At 49.3% G+C, this 20,425-nt stretch overlaps 1 protein-coding gene across 1 annotated transcript in view; it reads right to left on the bottom strand.

The window, feature by feature from the left end:
• PCSK6 (proprotein convertase subtilisin/kexin type 6) overlaps positions 1–20,425 on the bottom strand; it is a 1,232,090-nt gene that overhangs the window by 397,559 nt on the left and 814,106 nt on the right. Inside the window, exon 8 of the mRNA XM_069625020.1 lies at positions 4,849–5,061. Within this exon, the coding sequence (XP_069481121.1) occupies positions 4,849–5,061 (213 nt within the window). The remainder of the gene's footprint in view (positions 1–4,848; positions 5,062–20,425) is intronic.

The raw sequence follows: 20,425 nt of genomic DNA, 5'->3' as shown, positions 1-20,425 counted from the left end.
AGCCCGACATGCTGCTGGAACTTGGTACCCAGGACTCTGCCTGCTGAAGAAGCAAACCTTGCAAGTGCCCCAGGCTGCGAAGGGAACAACATGGATTTACCTTTTCTCAGGGACCCGGTGAGCACTCGAAGGAACTAAATAAGCTACCCTCAGAGCTCCCTGCAATTTCAGCCCATTTCAAGCAGTTGTGGGCTCTCTGAATTCCTGCAAGCCCCTGCAAAGAACCAACAAAGATGCCTTGGACACTCTCCACTGCAAGCTGTTTTGAGCACCTTTGTGCTAAGCTGGTTTGAACCTCGCCACCTGTCCTTCCGCATGTGGAACCGCAGCACATTGCTCAATCCAGTGGAGCCAGCTCACTGATGAAGCTGGATCTCCTCTTTCCTCGGATCGAGACCCCTTCGAGCTATGCTGACTTGACATTGCTTGCCTGACAAAGCTTCCTCGAAGCAAGAACAATTGCCACTTCCTGAACCGTATCGCTTTCTTGGATCCCATCAAGCCAGCTCGCCAACTGGAACCCAGCTCAAGGCACCGGAATGCACCCAGAAACCTGACGTATCACTGCCGAGAACCTGAAAGACGACAATAAGGTATATATTGGTTGTTCCAACTCTCTGGCCTAGTTCTATGGGCCCCAGTGACACCCAGTTGCCTTACAGACATTTTCGTGACCGGTTTGACATCTCTACAAAACTGTTTTTCCTGTAATTATGTTTTCTTCAAAACCCTTTCCTCCCAAAGTCTGCTTTCTTAGTGCATCCCATTACAGTGGTGGGTTTTAAGTGTTTGTAAAGTTTTTATGCTCTTAAAGTTTAATTAAAGTCAACTTTTTTTAAGGAACTTGACTGGACATGTCTCTTATTTTGGTACTTACAGTACTGCTGTTTTGGATGCTTCCTTGATGGCCCACACTCATTAAAGTATAGCCTGCCCTCGTCCCATGCTGCTGGAAGATGGTGGTCCAGGTATGGCCCTTATGACCCCTTATGACTCTCAGTCCGATGACTGAGACATGGCAGATGCCCCTCACTCTTAGGCCCTTCACCGCCATTGTCAATGCATCGCAGATGCGAGTAACGTTACTCTCTCAAGCAGCCATTCAGACCATACCCAATCGATGATTTGGAGGAAACGGAGATGCCATCAATCGAACATGTCGGCTGACTGCAAATACAGAAATCGATGCTGTCATCACTGACATCACGACATAGCCGCACTTAGACATGAAATGCATAGCCTGCATTTCCTCGTCACTTTATAATCTCTTCATGGCCCCGTTTTTCAATCTATTGGAAAATAAAGGTATCACATTCGCCAATTATGCAGATGACATGCAATGTGTCATCCCGCTTACAGGATGGCATGAGGAAGAGGAGCGTAATATTAAAAGGTTAACAATACCATCCAAACTTGGATGGTTCAAAATGGATTGGCCCTAGATAAAGAAAAAACTGAACTTATGGTGGATGGCTCAACAAAAAAACTTCTGAAGCTAGCCCCTCTGTACAAATGTTTTGTTATTGCAGATTGCAAAATTGAGGTTCAGAAGAAAGTGAAAACTTTGGGTATTATTCTGGTCCAGAACCTGAATATGAATATGAAGGCACAGATCAGTGGTAGTCTCTGCATCTACCTACTATATAAAATTACTGGCTCCCTTCGGCCTCTTATCTCGCAGAAAAGTGCAGAGACAATCGTAAGGGCCAAAGTTGGCTCTAAAATTAATTACTGCTGCAGTCTGCTCGTTGGCAGCTGGCAATCAGATTGCGATCACATACAGGTGATCGTTAACAGTGCAGTTAGGGTGGTCAAGGGACTCGAATGGAGAGACCATGTGTCGGATTCATGACAAAGTCTGCACTGGCTCCCAGTAAGTGCCAGAGTTCAGTTTGGCTACTTCTTATTACTCACAAATGTTGCATGGGACTCAAGCCATCCTACCGGAAGGATCGTTTGGTAGAGAACCACAAAATGAGAGCCTTAAGATCTAATTAGACCAATCAATCGATGACGCCACATTGCAACTCTAACAAAGCCCTTATGGGATCCTTTGTCACTGCCACCCCAAGGGCTTGGAATGCCCTTCTGGCGGATCTTAGGGAAATCAAGGCAAGTTAACTTTTTAAAAAGAAACTAAAAACCCTGCTATTCTGTATACATTGAGGCTCTCTTTGAAGTTCAGAGTTTACATCTTCTTCCCCCTGCCATCTCAGGGTGTTCTTTTTGTGTTTTGCAGGCACGCGTAAGCCTTCGGGTCCTTGGTGCGCGATATAAATACAAATAGCCATCCATTCATGAAGTTACACGAGCATGCACTAGCTGATTGCATATAGACACGATACACATGTGTATGACTCGTGCAGGTAGATGACGGACACACATACATATCTCTATACATAGTCACATCTTTCGCCTACGCTGACCGCAAGATGATTAAGTATATGTGTACCAAGCTTGCACATGCCCGACTGTCACTAACATTGAAATGCCATAAGGACAAATATAGGCCCACTGAAGCGAATGAGTAAGGGGAGACAAGCTTCAAATACATGATACATGAAGGGGCTGACATAATCGTTGCAGCCAGAGGCAAGCAGAGACGATGCACCCAGCCAAGAGCAGACGGAAGGTTCCGGTTACCAAGACAATAGGCCACCTGCAAGAAATTCAGACAAAAATCCTCATAATTACAGGCGAGAGAGCTCCAGTTCGTGGTCTCAACACACGTGACCCAGCAGAACAGGACAATGCCCATTCAGTCAAGGTGGACAGAGAGAAGCTGTTCCCACCAAGACAGAGGTGGAAGGATACAAGTGTTGCCCATGAACTGACAACTGAACACGCTCTCCTAGGCTTAGGTGATCAGAGATGGCAACATTAAGGAAAACACAGCCCTCCAGGTTCATTCTCATTACCTTGAGAAGGGACACTCAGCCTGGTAATCCGTCCAGGGTCCCAGGGCTGAGAGGACCCGCTCTACCCAATCCAGAGTCACCTTTCACGTGAGGCTATATGTTGCAAGGGCCAATGGTCTCTCTGCGACCCTGCAACAATGTAGATTGAAACATGCAGAGGTGATCCCAGGAGGAGCTAACCGATATGGCTATCCAATGGTATAACTAACCCCTATAGTAGCTATACTTAGAGTGAGCCCAAGCTGACCAATGTGAATGTCTGATAGGTTTCTGGGGGTGGAGTTTGATTTTGTGACATCACACCTGGATAAAACCGAGGGACACGCTCGGATGAAAAGCACTCTGGAGAATTGCTCTTTTTCTAGTGTCATCCCTGTCGTTTGTTAGATAATAAAGACAGCAAACTTTGCCCCATGGCTGAGTCTTCCATTCTTCTGGTGGGGAGTCTTTGATGGGCCCGAGAGTCTCTCTGCTGGTAATTGGGGTGGTGACTGCTGTGGAGCCCTTGCCACATTCCTTAACACTGTGCTTACTGCACATTTATGATTGGGATTGCGGGGTCTCCAGTCAAAATATCTGAAACATAACAGAGTGGTAAATTTCAGAGTGGAAAAAAACACCCCAAAACACTGGGACCATTAATTAAATACATAAAGGGTAGTGGGGTAGAATTTTGTGTTTTTTTAAAGAAATCAGTGTTTTATGGTATTTTTTCCACAATTAAATTTACTACTCTGTAATTGTGGTTGGTAAGATCACATAAAAATGATTACGGCTGTTCTACTAGTAGTGTTTGGTGAGTACGATTTAAAAACCACTACCCATTTCTGTACTCCGTCAAGGTAGTAGTCAGTGCATCACACATGGACTTAGTAGTCCTGTGCCTTGCAACACCGACGCACCATTTTGCCGAGCTAGACCTGGGCGACCCGACGAGCTGGGCTACACTTGGAAATTGATTCTGCTGCTTGTGGTTTCTTTGAAGACTGCAGATATTGTGGAAAGTTGCATTGACCTTCTGAATAGACCTTTGTTGGTCAGGACATGCTCAAGGACTTTGTCTGATACTTGCCAGGATCCTACTATGTCATTTTAGTTGTATGGCTGCTTTCTGCAGCATTTCTGCCATCAATTATATTGTGATTCCATTATATCAATTATATCCATATCTTTAATTTGATTTTTTTTAAAAAACTGTGCCTTAATATCCCAGATCAGCACCCTCAGCCAGTTACATAATCAGTGAAGGATGTGGATCCGCTGGTCAGGAGATGCAGAAGCTTCTGTTTTTCCTGAACCTTGAAACCAAGCGTCACAAAGTTCATTTAATGCCAATATCCTTCTCCCGGATAGACCCCATTGCACCAGCAGCCGCAGAAGACGGGATGTGGATTCGGTCGTGCTGCACGCCAGGTAGTAAGTAGAATGGAGCAGGCACTGTAATATTACAAGTGCTAAATAATAATATACCAACTCAATAATCCTCATTTCATCAAGCTGCAAAGGAAGTTGGAGGCACAATTTATCCACTGGGATCCCAACGAGTGACTTTCACAATGCACTCACATTTGATTGACGGTTGGGTAAGCCAACAGCGATCTTTCAGGTTCTTTGTTTAGGTACAGAATGGGTTTCTCAAATGAACTTTTCAAAATGGCACCCAACGTTGCTGGGAAATAGATGCAAAGTGACTGCACTTTCATGGGTCAAGATTTTATTTAACCTAAATTTCTCAATGATCAAAAAGTGTGATCTTTGCTATTATTCCTCAATTGTTTCAATATCAGAACCTCCCTTCTTACGGTTGTGTGTAAATGCATTTAGGTAACATGATAGTAATAATAAGTGTTGATGGTCGGATCAGGCATACACCCTCATTCATCCATACACGCACTGTACATATCTATGACCTGTGAGATGCAAAACCTACGATTTTCCTTTCGTAGAAGGCTCCGCTGCTGTAGGTTGTGGCCAGGGTGGAGGGACACTCCTCCAGGTACCAGGGCTTGTGGCCGTTCTCCGTGGTGCTGCTAATGGACAGGGTGTAGATGCTGTTGGTGTAGCCGTCGCAGGAGCAGTAATCCCCTTCTCTCCCACCGTTCCCAGAGGCCCAGACAAAAATGGAGCCCAGCCCCTTCCGGCCCTGCAAACAAAATAACACAAATGTCAGCAGATAATGACAAAATGATATCTGGGTGGGGGGATTTAATCGTGGAATCCGTTAATCGGAATAGTCTCATTGAGTCAGCACCAGGTACAACATTCCATGTTAAACCACAAATCAGCAGACAACATGGATCCGGGAACAAGGGAGATGCTACATTGGCTGCTTCTTACATCATCTGCAAATGTGTACATTCTGGTCATCTTTGGTGTGAGTTGTCGTATGCTATCACATAGGCAACTTCTCAGATAAGCGGCCTGAGGTACAAGGCAACACAATCAAATGAGGATTCTAGTTTCCAGGGGCAGTCTGGGCATAAATCCCAAAATATTGGCAATGCTATCACAAGGTCGGGCATTGATACAGGTCACGGCTTAATAAAAATGTACCTATGACGAGGCTATAAGACAGCTTTCAATTCAGCAGTTCCACAATGAGGCAACAGAAGTACATTTCAATTCTATTGTGACGCCTGTTAAGTTCGCGGGCCCGCGGCCTACGCGCGGGGGCTGGAGTTGATCGATTAGGCCGCGCGGCCTGTGACGCAGCTCCAGCGGGAGCTGGAATGAATGCACTCCCACGCTGATGTTGGGTCTGCCCCGGAACTGCCTCCCGAACGCGGGGGCGGGGCTTTTATTAGGACGCCCTGCGTCACCGCGCAGCGGGACGCAGGGCGGAACGTAACATTCCTCCTTTATTATAAAACAAAACAAAACACATAACTATAACTGCCAAACAACTGCGAGGTCCAACAACAACTGTCCGTCTTCAACACTCAGCCGCCCTGCCATTAGGGTTCATGGCACCAGTGTACCAGCTACCACACATAGTCACTTAGCTTAGCTGGCGGTCTTGTTGTTGTTCTCAGTCTGTATCGTCCTTCGCGGGGTTCACCCCCCCTTGCTTCCGGCTCTGTTCCATCTTCGGGGTTCGGGCCCTCGAGGCCGGGTTCATCCACCGGCTCCCAGTCTCCATCCCTCGCTCCGTTGTCCTCAGGGATGGCCTCCGGCTTTTCTTCACTGGGGGGAGTGTCCTCGCCTTCCCAATGGCCCTCCTTGTCGGTCCACAGTGTACGTGGTACGGCCTTGAACCATGATGCATTCCTCGTCACTTGGCGGCTTCCCCGTGTCACCGTTACCATGGTTCCATGCCGGTTGCTGACGGTCCATGGAAGTTCCTCGTACCTGGTGTCCAGTTTAGACTTGGAGGGGTTTCGTAGCATGATGACCTGGTCACCCACTTGATGATGGGACGGCCTCGCTCTCCGCTTGCCACTCATGTGTTCGTTGGCATCCCTTCTCCTTCTCTCTGTGCGTTCCTCGTTCACCGTGTCCGGGGTTCTGCTTGGGTGATGCGGGATTGAGGATCTGATGACGGTGCCGAACATGAGGTCCGCAGGCGGAATGCCGGTTGTGCTGTGAGGCGTGACCCGGTAATTTCGGAGGAATCGGAAAAGGTCAACCTTCCAGGGGCTGGCGTTAGCCTTAGATACTCTGAGCACTTTATTGATAGTCCTCATAAATCGCTCTACATCCCCGTTTGCCTGGGGGTGTCTTGGAGTGATGTGATGATACTTCACATTGAGTTCCTGTAGATACTTTTTGAAATCCTCCCCTGTAAACGGCGGCCCATTGTCGCTTTTGATTGAGATAGGTAGTCCGTGAGTCGCGAACATTTTCTCTAGTGCCGGAATGACCACTTCCGCTGCTGTGGACTCAACTACCTCGACTTCCGGGTATCGAGAGTGATCATCGACGGCCACCAACAGGTGGAGGCCTTCTCGGAGCTTGCAGAAGTCAATGCTGATGGCCTCCCAGCGAGAGCGGCCCCGTTCTGCTGATATGATGGGTTCCGGGTCTGGCGGGGCCCCCGTGATCTGACAGGGTAGGCACGTGGCAACGAGTGTCTCGACCCGCTCCTCGATCTGGGGAAACCATACTCGGTGCCGAATGCGGGCTTTCGTCCTCACCAGTCCTTGGTGTCCTTCATGTGCTAGGGCCACTATCCTGTCCTGTAGTTTGAGAGGTATCACGATGCGGTTTCCCCGTAGTAACAGTCCACCTTCCGTGACTGACAAGTCTTGCCGCACTGTGAATATGCCGGACAGAAACCCTTTTGCTTCCGCTGTTCTGTTGTGTGTGTGTCTCATGAAAGTCTTCCAATCACCGGAAAGGATGGCATTTTTCACTAAGTCACAACACGGGTCCTGGTGCGTTTCCGCCTCGATCTCCTCGATGCTCACCGCCTTGGGTCTCATTGCGCGCACTACTTGGCATATGTGTTCCTCTGTCTCTGCCGCCACTTGGATCTCTTGTTGAGTGGCCTCTCGCGGATGCCTGGAGAGATAGTCCGCTGGGTTTCCGCTGCCTGGTTGATAGACGAGATTAAAGTCATATTGCTGGAGGTGCAGTAACCACTTGGTGATTCGGGCCGGAGGGTGTGCCGATGTTCCCATGAAGATTGGTAGCAGGGGCTTGTGGTCCGTGATTGTCGTGAAGTGACGCCCATAAAGGTAGAGGTGAAAGTGTCGGCACCCCCACAGCACGGCAATGGCCTCCTTTTCGATGTGTGAGTACCTTTGTTCGGTCTCTGTGAGGGCTCTCGACGCATACGCAATCGGTCTCTTCTCCCCTTCTCTCGTGACTTGCATTAAGATGGCTCCGAGCCCTATGGGGCTGGCATCTACGAATAGCTCTGTGGGCAGTTCAGTGTTGTAGTAGGCCATCTTGGTGTCAGCTGAGAGGGAGTCCTTGATGCTCTCGAACGCGTCCTGGCATGTTGGCCCCCATTCCCACTTGACGTTGGCCTTCGTGAGTTCCCGCAGCGGCTCAGATAGCGTGGCCAGGTTTCGGATGAACCTCCCGCAGTAGGTGGCCATGCCTAAGAAACTGCGCACTTCCGTGGGGGTCATCGGTGGGCTTGCCGCCTGGATGTCTGCGACCTTCTGCGGGTCAGGTGAGATGCCTGTGCTGCCAAACTTGTAGCCAAAAAAAGTGATCTCGGATTTGAGGAACTCGCACTTTTCCCGGTGTATTGTGAGCCCAACCTCTTGTAGTCGGCCCAGTAGGGCGTGAAGCCTCTTGACGTGTGTTTCTTTGTCGGGGGCGTGAATCAGAATATCATCGCTCACGTTGAGGACACCGGGGATGCCCCTGATGACCTCCTGGATGGTTTGCTGGAACACCTCCGCGGCAGACGATATTCCAAAACTCAGGCGTTTGTATCTCCGTAGCCCCAAATGTGTAGAGAACGTTGTTATGTATCGAGAGTCTCTGTGGAGTCTGAGTTGGTGATACCCCGCCTTTAGATCAATCTTTGAAAATATACTCGACCCTGTGAGGTCAGCCACAATCTCGTCGATTGTTGGGGTTATGTGGCGTTCCCTTTTGATGGCGGTGTTGGGGAGGCGCATGTCTATGCAGATCCGTACCTTTCCAGGCTGCTTGGGCTTCCGTGTGACCACCATGGGAGAGACCCAGGGTGTGGGCCCTGTGACTTCCTCAATGATACCTGCCTCTTCTAGGGCCTTGAGTTCCTGCTCCACTTGTTCTCTCATGTGGAAAGGCGTTCTCCGGTGCCGGACGGCTTTCGGCTGCACTGTCTCATCAATATGAAGCTTGATGGTTTTGCCTTTCAGACAGCCTATGCCTTCTTGCAAGTCAGGGTACTGGTTCAGCATCTGCTCCACTTCCTTTTCATCGTTGACATGGCAGATGAATTCGACCACACCCAAATCCTCCGCTGCGTCCCCGCTCAGGAGGCTCTCAACACCTGCCTTCACCACATAGACTTTGGACCATAGTCTGTTTTTCCCGTGTCCCAGCGTGGTGCGGAACCTGCCAATGACCGGCAGGGGCTTTCGACAGCCGTATGCATATAACAGGGTGTCGGTGCTTTTCAGCTCTGGTGTAGGACTTAGGGTCAGGAAAATGCTTTCAGGCATGACGTTCACCGAAGCGCCTGTGTCGATGGTCATCAGAATGCACTGGTTTTGGATGGATACCATGCATTTGCGCCTTCGGGCGGCTTTTCTGCGAGGTCCTCGGTCTTGGCATAGTGCAGACACCATGTATACCTTCCTTCCTTTCCTGTCTGTGTCCTTGGAGGGGGCCTGCAGCATCGCCGAGATATCATCCCCTTCATCCTCCGTGGAAGAGCTGGCCACTGCGACCCTTCTGGCACTGGCTTGCTTCTTTTTCTTAGTCGCGGCCTTCTCCGGCTGGTTCTGCGGGGGCTGTATGGGGGTGTCCGTCGATCGGCATACCTTCGCGTAATGGTCCTTCCGGCCACATGCTCCACATGTGGTGCCTTGAGCAGGACAGTTGCGACGGCCATGTCGTGGGCCACCACACCAGCCACACTCTGTGGGTCCCGGAACGCGCGGTTGCCACCTGTTTTGGCCGTATCCACCACTGTTGTCATCTCTCGAGGGTTGTTTGTTGGTGACGCGGGCCACCATAGCCGTATTTAGAGCAGGTTGCAGCCTGTGTAGTGTGGCCTCCATGTTGGCCGCTCTGGTGTGTGCTAGTTCCCTCTGACGTCCTAGTTCAAGGATCCGCTGTAGGGGAATACCCTTCTCACTAAGTATCAGGCGCCTCAATTTTTCCGAATGAATCCCGTTGATGATCTGCCTCCTGATTTCCTTCTCCACGTTCGTGAATTCACAGGACATGGCTAACTTTCTCAGGCGGGTGTGGTATGCATCAAGGGTTTCCTCCGCTGCCTGTAAGGTGGTGCAGAAGAGAAATGTCTCATAGTCTGGGTTTAGTTGAGGGAGGAAGTGATCGGTGAGGGCGTCTTTCGCGCTTCGGTACCCATCCTGGCCATCATCAACGTTGAGGGAATTGAAAATGCGCAGTACCTCGTCACCCACGCTGAGTAGAAGGTGTGCCTTCAGTTTCCTGGGCGCAGTGATTTCTTTGCACTCCATCGCCATCTCGAACTTCTGGATCCACAGCTGCCATCTGGGTCCGCATGACGACGGATCCGTGAAAGGGTCAAACGGCTGGACCAGTGTCGACGAAGTGCCTTGTGTTCGAGGTGGAGGTGACGTCATGGACAGGTTTGCTGCAATTCTGGACGGCGTGGAGGGCCCAGGCGTGGATGCGCCGGCCGCCATGTTGGTGTGGACCTGATCCGTGATGTCGTAGTTGTCTCTGACGGCCACCCATGCAGCGACGTTGGGCCTACCTTGGAGGTGCCGCCGTATCCAGGCACCGTGTTACGACTCAGGGCCTGGCATTCCCTACACGCCGTGATGCTGCTCCCTTGTGCTGGATGTTCGATGCCACCTGGTTTTCTCGTTTCTGGAGTGAAGAAAAATGGACTTGGTGGCAGAGAGCATGAATGGATGAGGTAGGCAAAAAAAAAAAAAAATTTTTTTTTTTTTTTTTTGGGTGGGGGGGTCACGTGTGTGATGGCACCCCCACCGGGTGTCCAAAAATTTAGCCGATGGCTGTGTGGCGTTATTGTGCTCTCCGAGCACCGAGCCTTTCGTGAGATTCGTCTCTCCTCGTCGCCATTGTTAAGTTCGCGGGCCCGCAGCCTACGCGCGGGGGCTGGAGTTGATCGATTAGGCCGCGCGGCCTGTGACGCAGCTCCAGCGGGAGCTGGAATGAATGCACTCCCACGCTGATGTTGGGTCTGCCCCGGAACTGCCTCCCGAACGCGGGGGCGGGGCTTTTATTAGGACGCCCTGCGTCACCGCGCAGCGGGACGCAGGGCGGAACGTAACAACGCCAGGGGCTTCATATTATGCAGACTCCTTACACTTCAAACAGCAGCAAAGAAATACACGTCTTTTAAAACATCGAATATTTTTAAAAACAAAGAAACAAAACTGGACGGCGCTTTGAAACTCCTTTTGTTGTGTATAAGCGCCTAAAAAATGCTCAATAAATAGAGGACCCCAGTCTAAGATGGCGACTATGTCGTCATCGACCAATCAGGGTCCGAGTGCCCTTATGACGTCCTTTGCAGGAAGTCCCTTGTCTTCTGCTTTGCTGCTCGTCCAGCAGACACACACGTTCATTCTTTCTGTCGTGCATTTGTTCTTGCTAAATATGTGCTTACAGTGCTACAGTTAAGATTACAGTGTTAGATTGAAACGGTTGTATCCATTGTTTGCACATGTGTTATTTTGTGACTGCGCCTTCTTTTCTTTACCGGGCGCTACTTCGCCCGGAATCATTTGTCATGAAGTTGACAGCACGATCGCTCATGTCGTGTGAGGGGCTCCCTCGGGCTCGGGGCGCGAGTGGCAGCGCGTCATTGTTGCAGGTGCTCCGTCCTGCATCAAAGTGTTTTTGTGTGTTGCAGGCCAAATCCTGTGTGTTCCACATTCTTGCCTCTCATTCAGTAAGTAAGGTGCCCGCCGGGCACGCTTCCCTCGGCTAGTGCCGAAAAAGAGCCTGTGCGCTCCGTAAGGTGTTTAAGAAGCCCTGTGACGGATTGTCACTCAGAACACTCAGCCTTTCCCTCACGCCTCTGAATCTTGGTTGTGGCATGCTGGGGCGTGAGAAGCCTCTGCTCGAGGGAGTTCTTTAGTGGCACCATTGTTGTTATTTGTTTTGTACTGTTTTTTTTTCCCTGGGTTCTTTATGCGGCCATAACAGCACCTGGGGTTGTAGCTGCCCTGGGAGTGCTACGAGCATTATGGTTGAGGATGGTCGCTCCTCTGAAGGGGTGCCTAGTATGGACCACAGGACGCTGGCAAGGATATTTGTAGGGTGGTCCAAGAGTCTGTAGACGAGGCGCTCTGGGAGTTTAATACTACTGTAACTTCTGCATTTGACTGCTTTATTGCGGGTATACAGATTATCGGTAAGGAACTTCTGCAACTGCTGAAGGTACCTCAAGGTTAAGCCGCTTCCTCACAGTAAGTGCGTGGCTAAGACTAAGCACGGAAATAAAGGGCCTGGTGGGGATGTGCCCAAGGGTGACCCTGGTTCCTGGTCCCAGAAAAGACGCTGAGATAAGGGCAAGGATTCCGCCTTCTTCCTCCTCGCCCTCAGATGAGTCCAGCCCCAGAAGGAAAAGGGTTAAATGGAAAATGGAGGGAGATTAAAAGGGGAGCATAAGAGCTGCACAGTTTTCCGCCTGAGGCATGTGAGCAGGGTCGTTTGCGGCCAGAAGCACTTCCTATGTGTTCTTTCACCAGTGAGGCACCCAGTGGCAAGGTCACTTTTGTTGGAGAGCAAATTAACCAGTCCCACCCCCCACTAGGCGCTTTAGAGTAAGGTGGATCACATAACCATACTTGCGATGCACCACAGGGGAGAGGGCCGTGGTCAGAAAACTCTGAACGGACACAATATTAGATATAAATGCATAGATTTAGTGCACAAGTTTAAGGAGATGCCATTTTTGTAGTCAAAAGATAGTGTCAGCCCAGCATGGCTGCGCGGTAAACACAGACTTGACGAAGACACCTGAACAGGCCAAAGCCCCGATGGTAGAAAGACCTGCATTGCTAATTCCCATAGAAACTTGTGTTTGTTCCTTAACTGTTGCGAATACTTGTTATCCCAAAGAGGAATGCGCCCTGCAAGGCCGCGAGACAGTACCAGGTGCCTCACTGTGCACATTCATCACAGCCAGGCCAAAAGCAGACCTCCAACCCCCACAGGCCCACCAGGAGTTATGGCACCCAAGACCCTTGAATGCCACGAGAGTAGGTGACCTTGAACCACCAACCATAAACCCAGCAGTCATAAAAGATCTAAAAGAACACAACCATTCCACCTTATGTCATAAATGACACACTTTGTAATACGAGGTACAGGGTGGAATAAATTATAGCCCAAAGTGAGGGGAGAAGCCTATGAACTGAGTGAAGAATGTGTGGGTCAGCATGATCTTGAGCCCCCCCCATGTGCCAGTCCCCGAGTTTCCCAGATGCACGCCATAATGATAGAGTAGCTTTGTTTTACAACAGTAACTAATGAGGAGCGTGACCTTCAGTCCCTGGAGGGATGAGCCCAGCTGATGACCCCCACGTGATGGAAGATGGATGGACGGGGACGGGGCCGACTGCAGTCTGGCATCCCATATGGATCAGAGCGCCCATGTATAGGGTCTCTATGTATGACGTAGTAATGAGGTAGTAATGACGATGTGTTGCCTTATCACCTTCTGCTTGTACTATTTTTGGGCAGAACGCTCTTGCGCAGAATTGTTCTTTGCTGACTTATCTATTTTTGTGCGATTAAAAACTTGTTCTCCTTGCAGGAGTCAGGGTTCTAGATAGAGTTTTATTCCATTTCCTGTCAAGATGGTCTTTCCTTGTCCTCTAGTTTTCAGTCAAGAGCAACAGGACATTGTGGACAAGGAAGTGTGGGATCTCCTTCACAAAGGGGCTGTGGTTCCCGCCTCACACCTTCACTTTCCCTTCCTCAACTCGATTTCCCTGTTTCCGAAACCGGACGCGGTTTCCGCCCAGTGATAAACCTCAAAAGTCCTCAATATTTTCGTAGTACATCGCCATTTCAAAATGGAGGAGATTCATCTTCTAAGGGATTCTCCTCTTCAAGGGGATTCGATGTGCAAAAACGATCTCAAGGACACCTATCCTGGTGGTCCAAGTTTATCCCTCCCATACGGAGTACCTTCAGTTTCAGTGTCAGGGTTGCTGGTGGCAGTTCATCCCCACCCACCCCTGTTGGGTCTCACATCAGCTGTGATAGTTCACAAAGCTTTTGCGTCCAATGATGGCTTTCTTGCAGGCAAGGGGGGTGAGAATAATAATGTACCTGGGTGATATGCTTCTCCTAGCTCAAGGGCGTGAGTTGCTACACAATCATCTCCGGTTGGCGATCACCCTCCTACATGATTTGGGGATTGCCATTAATGTAGGCAAATCTGCACTCGTGCCTTCTTAATGCATCCAATTTCTGGGCTTTGTTATCGATTCTCAGCTGCGTCAAATTCTACTCTCTTTGAAAAGAATTCAAGGTATTTGCAGTCAAATCAAGTCAGTGCTAAAAAAGGGTTTTCTCTCCCTCTGAGTTCTGGCAATGGTCATAGGAATGTTGCCAGCCTCTATTCAGGCCCTTTTTCCAGGTCTGTTGCATTATCACGCGCTTCAAAGATTAAAGATTAGTCATCTAAAGAAGGGAGCTCGGTACTCGCAGGTGGTGAGGCTCTCTCTGGAGGCCTCGGCAGGGCTTCGGAGGTGGCTACAAGACATGGAAGCTTGGAACGGGAGGGATATCTTTGGGTTTACTCCCGAAATGGTACTGGAATCAGACACCAGTCTGTCGTTCTGGGGGGCGAGGCAACAGGAAGTGTCTACAGGAGGAAAGTGGTCTGTTCAGGAGTTTCTTCATGTAGACTGTCTCGAGATTCTGGGGGGTTCATTTGCAGTGAGGAGTTTTGCCAAGGGCAGGATGAATTGTTATATTCTCCTGAGAATGGACAACATTTCCGCAGTGCGTTACATCCTCGAGTTTGGGGAACGCTGCCCATGGGTCTGGCCGATTTGGCCCAGGATTTGGGTCATTTTTGTCTCAACAATAGGCTAATGCTACAGGCACAGTATATTCTGGGTCTACTGAACACAGTGACGGATTGGAATTGCATGTTTCTCTGGGATTGAAGCTAAACTCAGATCTTTCATCTCCTGTCCAGGGTTTGTGGTCCATTCCTCACTGATCTCTTTGCCTCCAGGGTTTGTGGTCCATTCCTCACTGATCTCTTTGCCTCTCGCCTAAATTGCCAAGTGCCTCGGTTCTTCAATTGGTGTCCAGATCCGGATGTGTTGGCAGTGGATGCGTTCCTCCAGGGCTGCAGCCATCTCAAAGGTTAGGCTTTTCCCCCGTTGTCTCTCATTCCTGGAGTTCTCCTTCAGGTGCACTGGCAGCAGGTGTCAGTGGTTCTTCTCACCCCAGGTGTGGTTTCCGCCCCTGTTGGAGCTGGCATGGGGCACTCCCGGCCTGCTCCCGTGGTTTCCCCTTCTCACAGGTCTAGGGGGAGGTCCATGCAAGCTACTTTTGCAAGGGCAGCCATCCCTCATCGCATGGAAGATTTCTGCGATTCATGGGTGTTCCAAGACCTTTCGGGCAGTGCTTATCAAGTTATCAGAGACTCATGGTGTAGACCCACACAGATTTCCTACGAGTTTTTGCGTGGGTACGATGCATGGGCTGGTGCATGGACAGGGGTGTGGATCCCGTTTCTGTCCCCTCTTGTAGCGGCCAATTTCTTAGTGACATTGTTCAAGGAGGGAAGGGATTACAGAATGGTTAAGAAATTCTGGTCCGCCATTTCGGCAGGACAAGTGCTAGTCAAGGGGGAACCAGTGGGTGAACATTTCCTGGTCAAGAAGGCTTTGGGGTCCATTAGGATTAAAGTTCCTCCTAATTCTAAGCATTCTGTTTTTTGGGTTGTTAATATGGTTTTCCACTTGTTTCAGTCTTGGCCGAGTAATGAGGCGTTGTCGCACCAGCAACTGTCTGTTAAGTTAACGATGTTGTTGTGCCAAATTTCCATCAAGGGAGTTTCAGATGCGACAGCACTCGATGTGGACAAAATAGTGTATTCTGCGGAAGGTGTAACATTCTTTGTCATCTGCAGATCCAAGAATTTCAGCACCTTGGTTTCTTATCTTCCTTTCACGGAGGGTCAGAAATTATTTGTGGTGAACCGTTTACAATGCTATGAGCGGATGACTTTAGTTTACCGGCTTCCTCCTACCTCTCAGCTACTCATTTCCATCAGGAAGCCTTTTGGGGCGGTTTCTTCTGCCACGTTGGTGCGCTCTGTTCGGTGGGTAATGATAGAAGCGGACTGGACGTCTCAGTCTTCAGAGCCCATTCGGCAAGGGGGGCTATGGCATCTAAGTCAGCGTTTAGGGGGGAGTAGACTGGAGGACAGCCTTAAAGTAGCTGATTGGTCTGGGGAGAAAGTTCAGCACATGGCTAATGTGGTGTTGCAAGAGCTTTGAACTTGCAGAATATGGTGCCCCCGGTCTCGCTTTGGAAGGGCTAACCCACCCACGCAAGCGCAAGTGGGGGTTTAGATTCTATTAAGAGACACAGAGGCGAGTGTTATCTAACCTGCCCACCCTCATCTAGTTTGCTTTTTTGCAGTCTCCCATTCAGGGCGTCTTCTGTGAGAAGCACCCACAGGAGGGTGCAAGGAAGGATCGTCGCGGCTGGACTTGGCTTTCTGGGTGGATGTCGTTGCTGGCCTGGACTGTTACTGTTGTTGCTACCTTAGCCTCGCAGCTGCAAAAGAGGGAAAGGACTTCCTGCAAAGTAATTTATAAGAGGTCTTTGACACTGATTGATTGATGAAGGCACAGTTGCCATCTTGGACTGGGTCCTCATTTAAGTCAAGTTCTGTTTGTTTATGTTTTAAAAGACACTTGTATTTATGTGCTGCTATTTGAGGAGTAAAGAGGTGTTTGCATAATACTGGCCTCCCTGTCTCTTAATAGAATGTAAACCCCACTCACGCTAGTAGGGGTGTGGGGGGGGGTGGCCATTATTGTTAGGAGTTGGTTGGTCCACTCACTGCTAGTAAGATTACCTTGAGAACAAGATAAGTGGTATGGCTGGGGGTGCGAATAGGTTTTATCATAAATTCGGGCATCTCCAAGAGGCCTAGACACGTCCACTCCCTGCCACCCGGGCAAGGGTTGGTCGGAGCCTGCAGCACTGCGGTTAAGGCGCAGGTTTTGCACAGAGCGGCTCTTATGCTGCATCCATTAAAGCAAAGGGGGTGTCCTCCGGCAGCCCCAGAACCAGGGAGCGCGCGCTGCAGATGGAGAGCCAGGCCCTGTAAGGTAAACAGAGTCTTGCGGCGGAGCCAAGCATCACGCTGGGGAGGTTTCGCAAGCGTTTGCCATCTGTTTCCCGCGGCAGCGTGCTGTAATCTCTCCCCAGCAGCGGCATGAGTCAGGGCGCGTGCTAAAGCACTTTATAGTGACGAACATCATTGAGTGCAGCATCTCCCCTGGCGGCCCTTTGCACTCTTTCCAAAAGCCCGCCATTTCCGGGTCTGAAATCCCAGCGCAGAGAGAGGGCGGGCTCTGTGCTCTCCGGCACAGCTGTGGTGACAGGGCTCTGTTGCCAGCACAAGGCACCCGAGTGTCCCACGTGTTACCACCTGCGGAGACCTGCAATGCAGAAGACCCTCGCAGAGCCCCCACCCACAGGCCGACTCTGTCCAGGAGAGCTGGAGCCCAGTTGCATTGGTTGAAGGGTGGGTAGTCGTATAGCAGTGAAGCAGGGCCACCATGGCAGAACGGCCCGCCAACCAAGCGAAGCAAGGGCACTCAAAAAGGACCGCGGCGCTGAGTACTGTAGTGTTTGCCACCATTGTTTGAAGCAAAAACCGGACCTGAAGCGCCACACACATTTTTAGTTTGGGCTATAGGTGGCCCTTTAGCGCCACCTATAAGAAAAAACTATTGCATTCGAGTACAGACAGGGCGACGTGGTATAGGAAAAGGTAAACAAAGCTTGCAGGTGCCATTTGCCCACCTATTGACTGCTCATGCAAAGCTAATCCCTACGGCCATTCCTAGCCAGTTCCTGCCCCTTCCCATTCCAAAACACCTCCTCGTGGGAACTCTTTGAGCTCACTTTAATCAAGCATTACCATCAAACGTTGCACTCAAAGTGCCTGCCACCGTTTTCTGAAAATAGTCTTCTGAGCATTAATGACTGAATTGGAACCATAAACCCACTACTGATGTAATGAAAATGTCTTATCTGGTCTGCCTTCAGTTACTCAATTTATAAGCACTGGGCCTGTCCTGCGCTGAAGTCCTGTTAAAAACAGATATTGGCAAAGCCAGCAGTTTTGGCTTGGGTATAAGTATTAGGCGTTTGCTAGGCACTGCTATTAGATTCCCAGGTACTTGCACGTCCTACCATAAATGGCCAGTTAATACCACTATGGCAGTAGTATCCCATGCCGACACAAAAGCACAAACTATTGGCATTGCCAATGGTTGTTAGTAGCCTGACTACCTTGGCACGCCATTTTTATAGACTTAAAGACCACATGACAATAGCAACGGAACAGAAAAACGAATTCTTATCGGTTTTTTTTTTTAAAACAATGTTTTTACCATAGCTCTTTTCGTTAAAAATACATTAAAAAATATGCATTTAAAATGAAAAAAAGCTGTAAGGCTGAAAATTACATTTCACTAAATCATATACTATATATCTTGAAATGATGAAAGGCTGAGCTGGGTCTGACAGAACTGGATATAGTGACTGTCAAGCGGTTCAGAATTTCAACAAGATGTGCTTTAACCGTGCCAGAATAACACAGGACACTGTCCATTATATATCGGATAATTTGACTAGGTTCAAAGCAGCTGTAAAAACAAACATTCTTAAAAGCTTTATTTTAATTTGTGAAAGCCAATGGCCACGGTTGGAATAGCTCAGTGGGTTCCGAGCTTGCAGCAGAGATTTAGCTGCAGGTTTCGCATACATCAGTGCTGTGGACTCATGGGCCCACTAAACCAGTGTTCCAGACAGAAAGCCACAGCGAGAACAAAGAATGAGGCTTTAGCCAGTGTATAAAGCACGCGCCAATAACAGACTGGTCTGTTGCAATCTATAGGAGCATTGGGCACTATTACCCAATGGAATTAATTTTATAGGAGCAAGAAAGTTTACATGCTGTAAAGCACAACCTTATGCTGGCTCTTCCTTTTTCCAGCCAATCTTTTAGTCACAGGCCAGTCAGTCATATAACCTCGCCAGATATTATTTTCCACCAGCATGCAATGTAACAACATTTATAAAGCGCAAACAAAGGTCAGATGGCCTCTAGGCACTACAGCAGAGGAAGAACGGTACTCCTTTCCAAAGATGAGCTAATAGGCGGTACGTGTGGTCGGCTTTCCCCCATTCTGCCTTGCCCGAACTGCTCTGATTTCCTTTGTTATTGTACTTGTTAAGCACACTATTCAGCCATATTCTAGCCCTCTTGCTCCCTTACACAATAACAAAGGGTAATGTTCCCAAAGAAAGCCCTACAAGAAAAAGATTAGTGGGTTGGTGTGAGCTGGAGGGAGGCCATGACTGGCGGAGTGACAAGCACTTGACATCGGCAGGCTTGATGGATCAGCAGAGAGGGGATTACATCCCAATACATCTTTCAGTGATATCAGGTGTCTGACATCACACCAGGCCCTGCCTGTTCAGTCAAAAGCAGTTTGCATTCTGGGACTTGTAGGTTTACGTTTCCCATACGTTTGTGCCTCAAATCACAAAGTGCAAAGTGCCATTGGATGAAAAGCCAGGTCTGATTTGCTTTTCCGAACCCCCTCCCCCCTTCCACCCCCACTGCTACCTCCTTTCTCTACTCAACATGGTGGCTGTGGAGCAGATCTGTATTCAGAGCGCTCACGTTTCCCACGGCCGTGTGCAGGGCTGGACTGGGAACCAAAAGAGGCCCTGCAAAGAATGTTCAAAGTGTCCTCCTATCACGCATTGTTTTTAAAATGGATTGTACATTTTTAAGGCACTTACACATCAAGTAAATTGTGTTTCAAAGAGCCCACAGGGCACCGGGGAGGGAACATTTATTTTATTTTTATTTTCTACATTTGTATGGCGCACACAGCGCTGTTACTTGTCCGGAGCTTAGTTACAAGGGACAATACATGTTGGATGAGCATTTACAACATTTACATCATTTACAGGTTAAACATGTATACAATTCAGGCACAGGTGAAGAACACAAGTAGAACTTAGTGCAGTTATGCAGTCATGTGGGATTTGTGGAGCTGGATTAGGAGAAGAGCATGGTTTTCATGGCTTTTCGGAGCGCCATGTGTGATTCTCCTGCACGCAGGTGTGGTGGTAGGGCATTCCATTGTAATGAGGCTAGCTACGGGAAGCTAGCGCCTCCTGCTCCAACCCTTTTGACCAGGGGCTCCATAAGCATATTGGTATATTGAGTTCTCGTTGGTCTCATCGATGTGGCAGGGTGCATCCTTTGTGATAAGTAGGAGGGTGCTGTCTGGTGGATGGACGTATGGGTTAATGCCAAGGTTTTGAATATCATCTGTTCTGTGATTGGAAGCCAGTCCGCTCGTTTCCTTGCATCCCTGATATGTTCCCCTTGTGGGGTGCCCCTTGCGGCACATAGTGCGCTGTTCTGGATGACTTGAATATTTGCTAGGCTTTTTGCAGAAGTTCCCAAGAAGAGGACATTGAAGTAGTCTAGCTTTGAGCCGGTTATTGCTCTTGCTATGTTGGTGCAGTTGTCCTTGGAGAGGAATGGTCAGGCTGCATTCAGGAGCTTGGTAGGCTGCCGAGGAGGCAATTGCATTAACTTGCCTAGTCATGGATAAATTGGAGTCTAAGTAAAC

The sequence above is a fragment of the Ambystoma mexicanum genome, chromosome 11 (assembly GCF_040938575.1).
Source record: "Ambystoma mexicanum isolate Mex_15411 chromosome 11, UKY_AmexF1_1, whole genome shotgun sequence".
NCBI classification, from domain to species: Eukaryota; Metazoa; Chordata; class Amphibia; order Caudata; family Ambystomatidae; genus Ambystoma; species Ambystoma mexicanum.
Note: the sequence above shows the minus strand (reverse complement) of the source record. Positions and strands in the feature narration are given on the sequence as shown.